Source organism: Protopterus annectens, chromosome 5.part0 (assembly GCF_019279795.1).
Source record: "Protopterus annectens isolate FY-2018-M chromosome 5.part0, PAN1.0, whole genome shotgun sequence".
Lineage (NCBI taxonomy): Eukaryota > Metazoa > Chordata > Ceratodontiformes > Protopteridae > Protopterus > Protopterus annectens.
The window spans coordinates 1,677,125,726-1,677,141,763 of record NC_056735.1 but is presented as its reverse complement, the minus strand read 5'-3'; the positions used below and the strand labels follow the sequence as shown (position 1 = coordinate 1,677,141,763).

The window sequence follows — 16,038 nt, the reverse complement described above, 5'->3', positions numbered from 1 at the left end:
AAGGCGCTCCAGCTGAGAATCGAACGGGAGAACCTCTTGCTGGGAGATGACAACGCTACCGCTGCACCACCGCAGCTTAAATGTCCTGGATTAAACAAAACAATTAATATCAAATTTTTTTGAGTGAAACGAGACAAAGTTAATAAGTGATTTATGTTTTGAATAGATGTTTTAAATATTTGTATGTATTTAACTATGGAATTGTTTAATTGTTTTTAAGATTTCGCTGGTTGCTGAAATGTGCGTATTACACAGGTGGTCTGACTATAGATTGTTTCTGAAGACGTATGCTAAAGTCGAAAGGGGTTAAATAAAGTTAGGATGCTAATTCATTATATTCATTCCAGTGTGCCTTTTTTGTGGTTTTTTTTGTTTGTTTGTTGGTTAATGAAAGTCTTTGAAGGCCACTGTTACACAGGTGTAGTTCTTCTCAAAGCAGTCTGTTATTTTACTTTCCTATCACTGAGAAATGGACTCTTGTTAGGAACCCCAATAGACCCCATTGCTGACATCCACAGACACCATGGCTGGATCAGCAATAGGACTTTTATTAGAACAAAAGCAGGAATGCACAACACTGTAAAACACAGTTTTTTTTTCCTGGCACCAGAAAACTGGGACTCTAGCTCCTAAGATGCATTACTCTATACATCCATGAACACTTCTATCACTAGAGATAATGCAAAGGTTTTCTGTTTAGAGAAGCACAGCAGGTCCCTGTATCTCTTCTTGGCATCTGAGAAATCCTTACACTCCCATTACAAATTATCCTTCATTCCACTGACAGAATCACCAAATGAAAAACCCTCTGTTATGGAGGCAGAGGATAAGATGTCTTCAAGTGTCTGATTCAAATGGGAGAGAAAGACATCTGTTTCACATATGCCAGTTCATCCACCTCTGAGTCAAAGGAATCTGATTCTTTTGGGGGGGGGGGGACTTCTTTAAGATTAGGGCCTCCAACACTGACTCGTGAAGACAGACGGATAGATACAGTCTCTTTAAAAAGTGCATAAATCCTGTGTCAGCTTCAGTAAGCCTGAGAAGCAGGAAGGTGTGAATACCCAAAACAATGTCCACTTGCCTAGATGCCTTGGGCTTCGATCTTGCATTGACCATCTTCAAAGTCCCCATATATGCGTGGACACTGACAGCCTCAATTTGTGATACTGTGATAGCTGGAATATACAAAACAACTTCAGATAGATAACCTCACCGTCAAGTCACAATATTATTACAAAAGCAAAGCTTTCAGGTAAAAAAACCTTTTCTCAATGCTAATAACATTATACAAAGATATGCAGCAATTTAAGTAAGAGCAAACGAGTATCACATGACCACAGCCAGCAAATCATATGACACTACTAATCAAAATCACTTGAGAAACAGAAGAAGCAGTAAAAATAAACAATGAAAAACTATAAAAAGCTAGCAGCATTCTAAAGATTTTGTTGCTGTATTTTCACTAGTACTGGTTTAACACTCAGACAATTGTTAAAAATAGGTTCAAAATCTGCACATAACCTAAGAATCCACGTATATTCTTTATTCTCAAAATAATTATTTAAATCACCCTCTCTAGTCCCTTTCATAACATCTATCACCCTAAACTTAAAAGAATGATCATGACCATAGCACATAATATGCTTACTTAATGCATTTTTATAATTCTTTCTCTGAATGTCTGATTTATGCTCTATGATTTATTCTCTCAATGTTCTAGTGGTCTTACCTATGTAAAACGATGAATATTTTATGCAGGTAGCAAGACAGACCACATTAACACTATCACAAGTGACTGAGCAATAAAAAATATATTTCCTATTAGTTACAGGATGAATAAACATATTATTATTATGCTTCAAAATATCATTACAGCAACTACAATCCAAACAACTAAAAGTTTCATATATTATCCCTACGTCACACTTGTCTAACTTTAAAGTCATTATAGCACAGCCTTCTTGTTAGACTTTTAAGGTTTATATAAGAAAAATAAGGTTTACCATATAAAACTAACAGTATAACCCAATTCTTTTGTATAATTCTCATAAGGTCTTTAGTCCTTATGTTAAAAGTGGTTACATATCTAATTTTATCATCACGCTGAGCCAGAAGCAAAAAACACAGAAAACGGAAAAGGAAGAAATGGAAGAGAAAAAAGAAAAATGATGCCTCCCTCTCAGTACTGTTGCAGCAGGCTCTTAACTGTACTACATTTACTTAAACAGGTAGTATTAGCAAGACTGGCTACCAGGCAGAACCTATCAAGAGGTACCCACAGGGCACAAATCAAACTAGACTTGAGGAATTACAAAGGGTCCTTTTTGGAAATAAGACCCAGAATAAAGGCTGCCTAAGATGAATTATGTAAATCAATGTCCTGATTACTCCAGCTCAAGCAGCATACAGGGATAAAGTTTTTGCCTAAGGCCCAGGTGACCCAAGATCAATTAGCTGCTCAGGCACTTGATGACGCTGGCAAGAGAGTAATAGCATACCCATCCTTTGATGAGAGGGGATGGTCCAGAGCCATCCAATTTCACAATCACTTAAGAGACTGGAGACTGCTGCAAGAAGCAGTCCCAGGGGCAGGCATTTAGCCACTAAGCTATGTTGGTGATAGCTATCATCAGGTCATCTGCCACCCACACAAGTGGAGGAATTAGGCATAAATAAGCAAGTTCTCATTGTTGCGATGCTAGTGACAGCACCAACCACTGCTGAGTTTGCTTGTATGATCAGAAAATAGAGCACAATGTTGCGGGTCCACGGATAATTTATTGTAAAAAACACATCCACAAACGAAGTAAAACGTAGTTAAAATCCACAATTGTTAACATCCACAATGGTTAAGCGCTTTCATCAAATAGTTTGACCTCCTCAGAAAGCGCTTAACCATTGTGGATGTTAACAATTGTGGATTTTAACTACGTTTTACTTCGTTTGTGGATGTGTTTTTTTACAATAAATTATCCGTGGACTCGCAACATTGTGCTCTATTTTCTGATCTGGTTGTTTTTTGAGCACTTTACACTATCTTTTGGACTGAGTTTGCTTGTATGACAACATCTCCTGATGAGCTCTTGCCTTAGCTGTGGAATAAAAGACAGATGAACAACTGAGCATGACTAATAGGAGAGATGATGGTTGGCAGGTTCAGCAGAAAAAAAGCACACCAAAAAACGCCTTGCCTGTAATCTTCAGCAAAACAAAGAAGGAACAAAGGATGGGCATTACAAGCATGCTCAGAGGACTATGAAACTGTGCCACAGAAATAGCCATACAGCTAGTACAGTGGCTCCTCACTACACTACACATCCAGACCTTGCTTTTTGAAAAACATAAAACAACAAAGTAGGTAAACTATTTGAAGATACTAAGTAAGGCATCTAGACTAGTATCATGGAAATACAAGGGAAGTAAACAGCTTGTCAGCCTTTCAGATCTCATTAAGAGGCAACAGGACTACAAAGTATAATGCACAGTCACAATTCACAGAAGGTTTTCTTTAGGTTAATACATTCAGTGAAGTACACTAGCAGATAAACAAGATGACTCAAGCTACATTATGAAATAATGTCTGTGAGAAAGTTGAGATTTGTGTGTACTGGAGTCCGGTGTTTGAGGAAGCCCATATAAAGATCTTCACACTCCACAATCTGATGGTCAAAAATAACCTTAAGAAAAGTAAATGTAGCAAAAAGACAGCATTTTCCAAGACAGATAGTTTAACAAGTTATGGCTAGCCCTATGCTAAGTAAAACAATCTTTCAGGAACAAACTGACTATACAGTTCAGACCAGAGTCGAGCCTTATGCAGATGCACCATCAGTACAAGCAGCTGAAAAGCATGTCTTGAGGAGTGCACAGCTCACAGTCCCAGGTCCAAATAGTGCAGCAGGCATTGCAGAGTTTAAAATTCAGGCCAGTAAAAAACTCAGTCAAAAGTCCAAAACACAAAAAATGACTACAGTTACTTAAAAATTTAGGAGTATAGGCAAGTAAACAGGCCCTTGTTTTGGAAGCAGCACAAACAGCAAAATATTTTCACATTACTTGATGATTTACATGTAACACTTATGCACAGCAAACTGCAGTATAACACAAAAGACCCAACAAGCACTATACCCCCAGCACAAGCAAGCAATCATGCATAGAGATCTGAGAGTGATGGTGAAATAATCAACTCTCCTTCAGCAGCAATGATGGCAACAAATCTACTGGCAATACATGAAAACCAAAGCAAATAAGATCAGTGCATAGAGTGAGAATAATCTATGCCACAGTTGTGCAGCTTCAACAGTATTGACAAAGATAATGGGGGAAAAATAAGGGAAATAATTCATAAACCTCCACTTACACAAGAAGCACAGTCTGCTTTGCCAGAAAATGATGGATCCTGAAATGTGTAAAATGTCTCACAATGTTAAAATGTGACAGGTGACTTGCTGCTGTACACATCATAGGCAGCATGGGGTAAAATTCTATCTTCTACTTGCTTGCTGACACGCCAGACCTTACACTTGTCCAAATGGATTAAAATGAGACTTAGAAATGAAACTCAAAAGGCCTTGAAAGACATACATCAGTGCTATCCTTTATATAGCATAACTATGCAAATCTACTTCTTGAAAGATAAGAAAACCTCAACACAGTGAAATGGGATGGGGACAAGGGAAAGAATGCCTGCTGGAAATTGATACAGATTAAATTACCATGACAGGCGCACATAATGGGACTAGGATATCCTAAATCCATATTACCCAAGCACAGTTTCCAGAAAATCTGCAGTAGTCACTGGAAGGCCTTAACCTTATGGAATGAAAACTAAGATAACACACTACAACCAACACAAGGCCAAGGAACTGAAGTGAGCACTTTACTATCATCCACTGAATAGAAACCACAAACTAAGGGGATAAGGAGGTAGTACTTTGACACTTTGTGTCATTCAGAGAGTCTAAAATAATCACAAACAGCTTATACACAAGCAGCGAATATCACCACTGGCTTCAAAAAGAAGCTGACATAGCTGCCAATAATTACATAAGAACTAAGTGGATTAACAGAGATCAAATAGCAAAGCTCAAAATACCGGAATACAACACATTCCTTTTACAAATTAAGTGCAAAAAAGTGTGCATGAAAAAAATTAAATATGAACAAGGACACATCTTGCATTTCCGCAGAAGAAATTCTGCTCTTACTAGAGAACCACCATTCAGCTATCTACATTAGGCAAAAATGCTCAAGTTTAGAAGTGTGCTCATGTTCATTTTATTAAGTGACAGAATGGGAACAGAAACAATTCAACCTGATCTGGACTTTGTACTACATTACATGAAACTTTCACTTTCAGCCTCCACTGACAAAGTTGTTAGGATGATGTAAATAGTAGTTTTGTGATGCAAGCCTTTCCTAGTCTGAATGCGCACATCACTTTTTTTCTCAAGTTTTCAAAGTAGTCTGTTGATTAGGAACAAGAAGCTTTATGCTGACATGTGCAAGTGCATGCTACCTGCTTGACAACACTGTTTTGAATTATTTTATTATTATTATTATTATTAGGATTATGTCTCTTGAATCATCTGCTGTCAGTGCCATGTAGTCTTCTTTTCAAAATGAGATGCTAACCATAGTGATGTTGGGACAAGGCATTGTATGGTGCAATAATCTGGGCCATCTGATACTTACTACACAAAACAGAATAATTACATGAGATTTGACATTCACACAGCTTTGAAGAGTACTGGGTGACCACAAATATTCACCTACTTACTCCATCACTGCTAAATGTGTGTCACTCCAGTAAAAGATACCATACTTTATGGCACTGCTGAATCATTAGCATTAGAAAAAGCAACGTGTTCTGCAATATGGATTGCTTAATTCCATACAGCAGACTAAATGGTTTGTGATATTAGGGTGGGAAGAATACACAGACTACAATAAGAAAAGCTTTCTGCAGAGTTTTAGATCCTGACAAGTGAGTTTGGGTCTAAGTTTTTAGCTCAGCCCTTTTTCACAGAAACATTTGATATAAAAAAGAAAAAAAAGTCATCAGTGGAAGAGCCTAGCATGAAGCATCCCTGACTTAAGCATGCTTTTTTAAATGCAAAGGAAAGACACTCAATTATGTACACGTGCCACAGACCGGCTATGGCATAATAAAGGTATTATCCAAAATGGTGCCATCTTAAAGAAATGACTTGCAGACAATTTCAATAAATAATACCTCCAGCCCAGCAAATAAGATGCCACTAACTTACAAGTTGTCAGACATTTCTTTTCACTTCAATAACATTAATGTATATACACTAAGAACAAAAATGTTACAACGAATAAACAGCAATACAGATGATTTACTTTAAGCAACATCACAAAAATGAACCATACATAACAGGCAACAATTAATATACACCTGACAAGACTGCTAATTACAAGAGGACTCTACATTAGAGTCAGTAAGCTGTGTTTTTTTCCTGTCTATAGTTACAAGCTGCAAATAGTAAATTGGACACATATTCAGATTCCATGTTTAAAATGACATGAAGTAGTGTAGCCAAGGCAGCATGGCAGCACTCTGTTTTTCTCAGCTGAAAGGCTGAAGCATTATAGCTACAACCTTGTTGCAGACCACAAGCCAACATGTAATTCCTACACCACCTGTGAAGAAAGGCAAAGGAAAACATTAACTTTTAATCCATACATTCCACTGAGAAAAAGACGAAAACAAAAATGATACTGTACCGATACAATGCTTATATCATAAGAGATATCTCTCAAATTATAGTCACTAAAATATCCAATTAAATATGAACCTGAAAGAGATTATAAAGGTGCCAAATACCATACTTTACAGTCACTAAAGTATAAAAAACAAAAAAACCTTATTGTAGACTGCAAGGTGGATTGCTCAAAAAGATTTTTATTTGGATAATGTGATTTCAAACAGTATCCAGTCCTCACTCAGGTTTACTAATTCATTTCATCACCTGTTTAATATTTCTCTGGTAGTCAAGGTCAGGCTAGTCCAAGGACATTTTCAGCCATAACCCAATCCACAGGCAGCACAATAAACAAAGTTACAAATTAGGTGAAATAATTTCAAACACAGCAGACAAGCTGCATTACATGTTTTTGTATAACGATACATTTTAACTGATATAGGAAAGATATGAGAGACAGTAAAGTTAAGGTAAGCAGCTTAGAGAAAAGTGGTTAGGCATTGTCAAGACAGCAGTTAAACTGACTGGTTTCAGACAGCACTTCTGAAAAAGAGAAGGCTAGGAAGTGATTCTGATGTCTAGGATCAGACAGTTCCTAACAGCTGGAACAAGCTTGTCCAAGGCACTTTCAGTGGCTCAGAATGTAAAAGGAGGCTGAGAAAAAATGCCCCTTAACTCCTTCCTCTCAGTGGGTAATATGGGGAAGATAAACAGTGCAAGCAATTTTGAGTAGACATAAATAAAGCATTTTTATTTATTTGCATTTGACAACTGGTAGGTAGACTGGTCCTAAGACCTTTTTCAACCACAACTGAAACCCAAGAGGTTAGACAAGAAGATGAAAAATACATTGAAAATAAATGCAGTATAAATACATACATTCATATATACACTACTTAAAGAAGGTACTAGTTTGTATTGCATAATAGTAAGTTATGGCAAGGAAAAATGCAATATACATTGGTAATAATAATAAACTGTACAGATTTGTCGAGGCAGACCAACTGCATGAGTATGAGCAGAACTGCTAAAATTTTTTATCAATAAAGCATTTACACTTGGAATCAATACGGAGTTGCACAAAAGAGCTTTTTTAAAATTTGCAACTGTTTCTTTGTCCCTTAAGTCAGGGGGCAGAGTGTTCCAAAGAGTTGAAAAGGCCCTTTTGCCTGTAATGCCTTTAAAAGCTGGTCTGTACAAGGAGATGTACTCTGGTTAAGAATTTCTTAGGATCTGGGTTGATTCTCTGATGGAGAGAAGTCTTTTCAATTGGGGGGGCAATATTCTTCATTTAATAATTTAAATATTAAAGAGCTAAGTAAACACATGGTTCTTTTCAGTTACAGGAAGCCAGTTAAGCTTCTACAGAAGACAGTGACGAGTGCAGGAGTCAGCAAGGAGGATGAATCTGCAGAATTTGTTTTCAGCGGTTTGAAGTTTTTTTGTATTGTAGGAGAAATGGAAGGCTAGGAAAGGAAAGCCATACTCATGTTTAAGGATCACAATATCTTCCAAAACCCTAGCAAGTGGGGTTAAGAAGATTACAAATTCTGAATTAGAAGTTATGTACTCACCATAACGTTCCATCTGAGTAGGTGACTTCATTCGGATGCAACCTGTGGGTATCGGATCCGACCTCGGATCCGAGCCGGCAATTCAAAAGCTTAGGCTCCGAGCTCCTAGCTCCTCCCTCTTACCCATAACCCCTTGCCAAGCCCTGACTGACCTCAGATTGAGTTTGCCTCAAATACTGACAACAGTACACTAAAACAGCATAAATACTCGCTCTATAAAGGTCAGGGGGATGGAGGGGGGGATGGTTGCATCCGAATGAAGTCACCTACTCAGATGGAACGTTATGGTGAGTACATAACTTCTAAATATGAAGTAGGCAGACTTCATTCGTCTGCAACCTGTGGGACAGTGTCCCTAGCTACCTGAATCTTGGGCGGCCGTCATGGAAGGATGTTCCGGAGCACCGCTGAGCCAAAGGATGCTCTTCCTCTAGAAACAACATCCACCTTGTAATGAGAAATAAAAGTATGAGGCGAGGCCCAAGTAGCTGCCGCGCAGATATCATCCAATGATACTCGGGACCTAAAGGCGGCTGACGTGGAAACTGCCCTAGTAGAATTAAATTGATTGACTGGTTAATACTGGATTCAGAAGAGACCTTCGGAAGAAAGGAAGGATTGGTCCTGAGGCACACCCTATCAGGGAAGAAAGAAAGGTAAGGCGGTTTGACGCACAGAGCCTGAAGCTCAGACACTCTTCTGGCTGAAGTGATAGCTACCAGGAAGGCAGTCTTCCAGGAAAGGTACTTTAAATCAGTAGAAGCTGCAGGCTCGAAGGGAGGAGCAGTAAGGGCCTGCAGGACTAAAGACAAGTCCCAGGGTGGTACAACCTCCTTGACTGGACGCCTCAACAAAAAAACTCCTTTGAGAAATGTTTTGCATAATTTCGCCGTCATAAGGGGAGCTGTGTCATGACCAATGTGATAATGCGAGATAGCTGCCAATTGTACCTTAATCGTGGAAGAACTAGCCCCTTGATGAAAGAGGTCTGTTAGAAAATCCAGCACCGCTGACATAGGTGCCGAGAAAGGATCCAAAGTTCTCTGTACTGCCCATATACAGAATCTCTTCCATTTACTCCGATAAACCTGCCTGGTGGAAGGTTTATGAGCTGCCACTAAAATGGCCTTGACCGGTGATGAGATACCGGGAGTCCTAATTAAGGATGGAACTGGAGCAGCCAAGCTGTCAACTTCAGGGTCCGCAGATTGGGAACTGACATTCCCAGAGGGTGAGAGATGAGATCCGAAATTGGATCCAGAATCCATGGTGGATGATTTTGTGAGACCATACGAAGGGGAACCAAGGTTGTCGAGGCCAGAATGGGGCAATGAGAATCATTCTGCTCCCCAAACTGTTGGCTTTCTGCAAAAGCCTCTGCATCAGAGGAAGTGGAGGGTAGGCATAAAGGAGACCGGGAGGCCAAGCATGCACCAGAGCATCTCTCGGGAACTCCCCTGGTGGGGAAGCAGAGCGAAGAAATTGTCGCATTTGGCGTTTGAGGAGAGGCAAAAGATCGCAACAGGGTTGCCCCAAACGGCAAAAATCTTCTTCGCTACTTGAGGATTGAGAGACCACTCGTGTGGAGAAAGGATGGTGCGACTGAGCTTGTCCGCAAGGATGTTGGACTTTCCCGGAATGTGCGTTGCTACCAGAAAGCGTTTGGTGGAAATTGCCCATTCCCAGACTCTCATGGCCTCTCGACAAAGGGGTAAGACCTGGTTCCTCCCTGTTTGTTGATATACCAGACTACCGACATGTTGTCTGTCTGAATCGCAATAGTCCCTGAAGGAAGAACGTGGTGAAGTGCTTGCAACGCTAGGAGAACCGCCCTCATTTCCAGGACATTTATATGCAATGACGTCTCTGTGGGATTCCACGTGCCTTGGACAATCTTTCCCGCAGAATGCCCCCACCCGAGGCAAGAAGCGTCCGTGGTCACTGTGGCTCGGCGAAATGCAGCGCAAAAAGGTCTCCCTGCCAGGGGCTCCGGAGAAAGAAGCCACCAAAGAAGGGAGTCCCTGCACGCTCTGCTGACCGCAATCGGAGCGTTTAGAGAAGAACAAAGACAGGACCACTGAACTTGAAGGGTCCATTGAAGAACCCGCATGCGTAAACGGGCATGAATGAGAAGCGGAATAGCTGCCGCCATAGAACCTAGGGCCCTCAGGACCGAAGCTGCAGTTGGAGATGGTTGCAGGATCGCTGTCACATGACACTTCAGGCTGGCAATACGGTCTGGGGTGAGGAAGGCTCACATTGATCTGGTGTTTAGTCTTCCTCCTATGAAATCTATAACTTGTGTGGGGTTCAGAAAAGATTTCTCCCAGTTGATCGTGATGCCCAGCCTTGGTGCTAGTTGAAGAAAGTAATCCCTGGCTGAGCACAGAAGATGCCTTGATGATGCCGTCAGGAGCCAGTCGTCCAGGTACGGAAAGACCTGTAATCCCTGGAGCCTCAGGTGGGCCGCTACCACTGCTAGCACCTTGGTAAACACCCTGGGGGCTGAGGTGAGACCAAAGGTGAGGACCCTGAACTGATAATGACTGGCTCCCAGCCGGAAGCGAAGAAACCTCCTGGATCGTCTGTCCATCCGAATGTGGTAGTACGCGTCCTTGAGGTCTATGGAGCACATCCAGTCGTTCTCCCTCAATAGGGGAAGTATAGATTGCAGGGTGACCATCCGGAACTTTTGCTTGGTTACTGACAGGTTCAGCTGGGAAAGGTCTAAGATTGGTCTTAAGTCCCCCGTCTTCTTTGGCACCAAAAAGAACCTGGAGTAAAACCCTAATCCGGTTTGATCTCGGGGGGATGCGCTGGATGGCTCTTTTTTTCTAGCAGCTGTTCGATTTCGATAGCTGCCGCCTCCCTTTGGTCGGGTGGAACATCTGGGAGGCTGCGAGATTTGGGAACCTTGAATAGGGGAATTGAATATCCTCTGGATATGACTCGAAGCACCCAACTGTCTGTTGTTATGGACTCCCAAGAAGTCAGGTGCCTCGAAAGACTGCCTCCAGAGACGGACAGCCGGGCAACCCTTCAGGGCTGCTGCGTGGGTCTATCAGAGAAAGGTTCTCTGGACCCAAAGTTGCCAGGAGCCCCCCTGCCTCTAGCACGACGACCTCCCCGTCCTCCTCTGCCACGGAAGGACTGGTTGTCCGGAGCAGGTTGGGACTGCTGCGACTTCCGAAACCACATCTTCTTCTGTCCCTTTTGGTTCTTAGAGAAGGACCTCTGGGGAGCTGAGAAGCGGACTCCGACGGCAGACAGCGTCTTCCCGTCCTTTTCGCTCTGGACTAATGTATCGCGAACAGTCTTGCCAAACAAGGCAGAACCATCGAAGGGAGCATTCGCGAAGGTCGCCTTGAAGGGCTCTGCAAAATAACAATGGCGGAGCCAGGCCTGTCGCCTCATGACTAGGCCTGCTCCGCTGGCTCTAGCGGCTCCCTCAGTAGCATGAGAAAGTAGCCGCATAGATGTATTGGATACTGATCTGAGAGTGGCCATTCGGGTGGAGTAAACCTGTTTATCCTCACTCGAGATGGACTCCGGGGGAGATGCAGCGTATTCTTTAATCAGATCCCGCTGCATCCTAATGACATGTGCCATGTAGTTCAGCGCTCTCAAAGAGAAGGTTGCTGAACTAAAAACTCGCTTCCCAATGCGATCCATCGAACGGGACTCCTTGCCCGGAGGATGCACGGAGGGACTCTCCTGGGCCAATTCCCTCTTCGTGGCTGCAGCCATCATCATGCATCTACTGGGGGACCCTTACTCCAGTGGGTGCGGTCCGACGGAGGGGAAAGAATGCGGTCCTGGCGCTTAGGGATAGGCTCAATGGTGTCCGGATCCTTCCACGCCCTGATGGAAATAAGATCCACCAGGGGGTCAGCAGGAGAGGACACCCAAGAGGTAGAAGGGCCCGCCTCGAATGCCTCCAAGAACACAGACTCGTCCGAAGAAGCCTTGGGGGCAGACCACCCCCCCCTGATCCTTAACATCTCCATGATGTCTCCAAATGAGGTGTCATCAGGGGGTGACCTAGGGAGCCTTCCCTTCATCCAAGTCTGTGTCTTCAGTGACGGACTCAGGGGAGTCCATGTGCCTCCTCTTGCACTTACGCTTCCGAGGTACTTCATCGGGGGGGCTGTCCGAGGAGTACTCTTCAGCAGTTGGATGTTCCAAGGGAACCACTTGGGACATTGAGGCGGGCTGTCCCTGGGACTGGCTGGTGGGGGCCTGGCCCAACTGCAATGGAGTGCGGGATGGAGCCGTGGCAGGGACCGGGGGTCCGGATGTCCTCGACAGTGCCCTTTCCACTACGTCGAAAGCCGAGGGGGAGCCAGCTTCTCTAAGCCCCGAGAGCCGACCCCCACTCGGATCCGACGCACGGATCGGAGCCGAAACCGTCGGATCCGAGAGGCCGGTGTGCTCCGACCTGGACGGAGCCGAAGACACACCAGCTCCCTCGGATCCGAGGCTCGGCCCTCGGCTCCAAGAGGTCGGGTCCGAAGTACCCGAAGCACTCAAGGGATGGGACGGATCCGAGGTGCGCCGACCCATCGGATCCGACCCACCCCCGGATCCAAATCTGCCCGGCGCCGACAGCTCCGAACCCGTGGTATGGGTCGGAGAAGGAGCCAAGGGGCGAAAAAAGGGGTCGAAGCCCCTCCCGGATGGGGGGGGGGCTAGGAGCACTCCCATTTGCATTTGGGCCTGGATGAATTTCCTCATCATCCGGTCCATATCAGCTTCACTCATAGAAAATGTTGACCTAGTGGAGGCCACGAGCGGACCTAGAGAGCCCTCGGAGACCTCCTGGAAGGGCTAGCCTCCTCCTCCTCGGGTCCAGGAGAGAACCGAGGGGAGTGGAGCCGAGGAGGAGGAAAGCTAGAAGGCACAGGGGAGGCCCGCTTAGATGGAGGAGCCGAACTGGAAGTTTCGGCTCTTCGCTTGTGGTGCTTCTCCCTGTGCCTCTCCTTCTGTCTTTCCCTAGAGGATTCCTTCCCCTCCGGCAACTTAGAGGGAGGTTGAGTCCCAGCCGGAGGGGGAGAACTCACAGCAACAGGTTGCTGAGTGGAAGGGGCAGAGGCCGGCGGTATCTGGAGGTAAAGACCCGCCAGCACCAACTTCGACCTCCGCTCCCTCAAAGCCCGGGGGTTGAACCCTGCACAAATGGTACAACCAGATGACAGGTGTTCAACCCCCAAGCATTTAACGCACCGAGTGTGGCCATCCGCTGGGGACAGCTTATGGCCACACTCGGTACATTTCGAGAACACAGCCTTATGGGCTTCAGACATCGAACCCTAAGGCCTAACACAAAACACACACAAACAAACTACGCAAAACCCGAGAAAATTAAATAAAAGAGAGAGGAAAGCCTAAACACACTCAACACTAACTATATCAAGAAAGAAAATACAGATTTTTAAAACTTTTTTAGTCAAAAAATTAGTTCTTATCTTCACCAACGCCAGGAGCTCTGGAATTCCGTAGCTACTTGAAAAGCGGCAAACGAAATCTGAGGTCAGTCAGGGCTTGGCAAGGGGTTATGGGTAAGAGGGAGGAGCTAGGAGTTCGGAGCCTAAGCTTTTGAATTGCCGGCTCGGATCCGAGGTCGGATCCGATACTCACAGGTTGCAGACGAATGAAGTCTGCCTACTTCAGATGCATAGTTTCAGTTGTGAAATTACCTTATTCACAGTATTATCTGTGTGGGTGGAGAAGGTTAAAACAACAGTCAAGGGTAAGATCCAGATATTTGTATTCAGTTACAGCGAGTAAGATGCTGTTACGCTTATCTAATATAGCAAATGTGGATAATTGAGGTGACGTGACTAGCATTTCATTATTTGTGTGTGTGTGTGTGTGTGTGTGTGTGTGTGTGTGTGTGTGTGTGTGTGTGTGTTTTAAAGTTTGTTGGCTGAGGCTCACTGGCATAGACAGGTGAAGAACTATATGATTATGGCAAACATAAACGTGGACCTATGTATAACTGGATCTACTTTGTTTCATTGAAAGCTCATTTCAATGAATTTGAATTCACCCTGACTAAATTGCTGAAAACTGAAATTACTGAAAACTCATTTCACAGAATCTCATTTCACTGAAGTGAAATACTGGCAGTGTGTAGAGTACTGTAAGGCAAGTAAAAGGTATATGCCCTTTTCCCACTGTAGTGCGATCCTGGAGTTAGTATATATAGTTAGAGGGGTACAGCCCACCACACTGGAGGGTGTGGTGGGCATAGCTCCCCACCTGGTTTGGTTTTATATTATATTTCACCAAAAGCTTTGAAAACAACACATTTTAAACCATAGACATGCATACTTACAACACCAATGACTAACTCTTTCCAGAAGACAATATATACCCAAACTAAGTTGGGGCCACACCCCTCCCCCAATTTGGGGAGCTGTGCCCCCCATACCCCCCAACTATATATACTAACTCCAGGATCGCACTACAGTGGGGAAAAGGGCAGACGCCTTTTACTTGCCTTACAGTATCTACGCAGTGCCAGTACTTCACTTCAATGAACGGAGATTCGGTGAAATGAGTTTTCAGCGATTTGGTTAGGGTGACAAAACATGAAATTGTAAGTTTTGTTTAGGACCTTTTGGAGTAAGGAGGAGTTCTCAGACTTTTATGTGGAAGTATACGAAAGGGAGTATCCCACTCAGGGAATCAGAACACTGGTAACTGACCTGCAAGTTTCAAACATGATAAGGTTTATCAACTGACACCAAAGTAAGAACTTTTATACTATACAAGTCTGTACAGGAGTGAAACAGCAATGAAGAGCTGAGGACAACTCTATGATACTTAGTATGAGAAGGAGGAAAGTGGAAATGGTAAGTCTATGGGAAGTTAAAATAACACAATGTTTTTGTTTTAGAAAATGTAGCCATTAGCTAAGTTCTGGAGAAAGTACAGTTATGTACACTTACCATAAATGTAAATGTTCGAGTGTATTCACTGTTGCAGTCATCACATTTGGGTTATCTGCTTGTAGGTAGCCATCAGTTGGCCTGATTATCAAAGTCTTGGGTCCTGCGTTGGTTGCTGTCTCATTTTCCATGACGTCAGGTAGTCAGGGGTATAAAGCATGCGGCCGACGCCATTACATCAGTTTTTCTTGCCCCAGATGTCAGGTGCCCCCATAATGGGAAACAATTATATACAAGGTTACACCTCCAACAAAAAAGCAAATACACCAAAAAGCTTTAAGCATAGTAGACAAGAATAGAGGTCTAGTCAATAGATGTCAGGGGGCTGGAGGGAGGGTAACCAGGACTGCAACAGTGAATACACTCGAACATCTACATTTATGGTAAGTGTACACAACTGTACTATGTCCTTCGTGTGTCACTGTTGCAGTCATCACATATGGGTAGATTCCCAAAGCTAAGGATGGGAGGAGGTAATTAGACAGCATTAGGACCAGCTATAAGGCCCTGTAAGACTGCAGTGGCAAAGCCAGCTCTGGATTTAGAAAAAATTGACAAGTGGTAATGCTTGGTGAAGGTATGTACAGAACTCCAGGTAGCACCTTCTAGGATGTCCCTGGTAGGGACACCTCTGAGAAAGGCTGTAGAGGTAGATGCAGCCCTGGTTGAATGTGGTCTTACCCCCTGTGGGGTAGATTTTCCATGATGCTTATAGCAGAAATTAATGCAATGGCCTATCCACTTAGAAATGGTTTGCTTTGAAATGGCCTTCCCCTCTGC

At 43.5% G+C, this 16,038-nt stretch overlaps 1 protein-coding gene across 6 annotated transcripts in view; it reads right to left on the bottom strand.

Moving 5' to 3' along the window:
- Window positions 1-861: 861 nt before the first annotated feature.
- Window positions 862-16,038, bottom strand: part of LOC122801829 (guided entry of tail-anchored proteins factor 1-like) — a 763,064-nt gene continuing 747,887 nt past the window's right edge. For 5 of the 6 annotated variants that reach the window (XM_044071467.1, XM_044071464.1, XM_044071462.1 and 2 more), the window contains one exon: window positions 862-1,178. In XM_044071467.1, the coding sequence (XP_043927402.1) occupies window positions 877-1,178 (302 nt within the window). In that variant the 3' untranslated portion in view covers window positions 862-876. Of the gene's footprint in view, window positions 1,179-5,256; window positions 6,670-16,038 lie in introns of those variants that run through there. The other variant, XM_044071468.1, reaches the window with a different exon arrangement.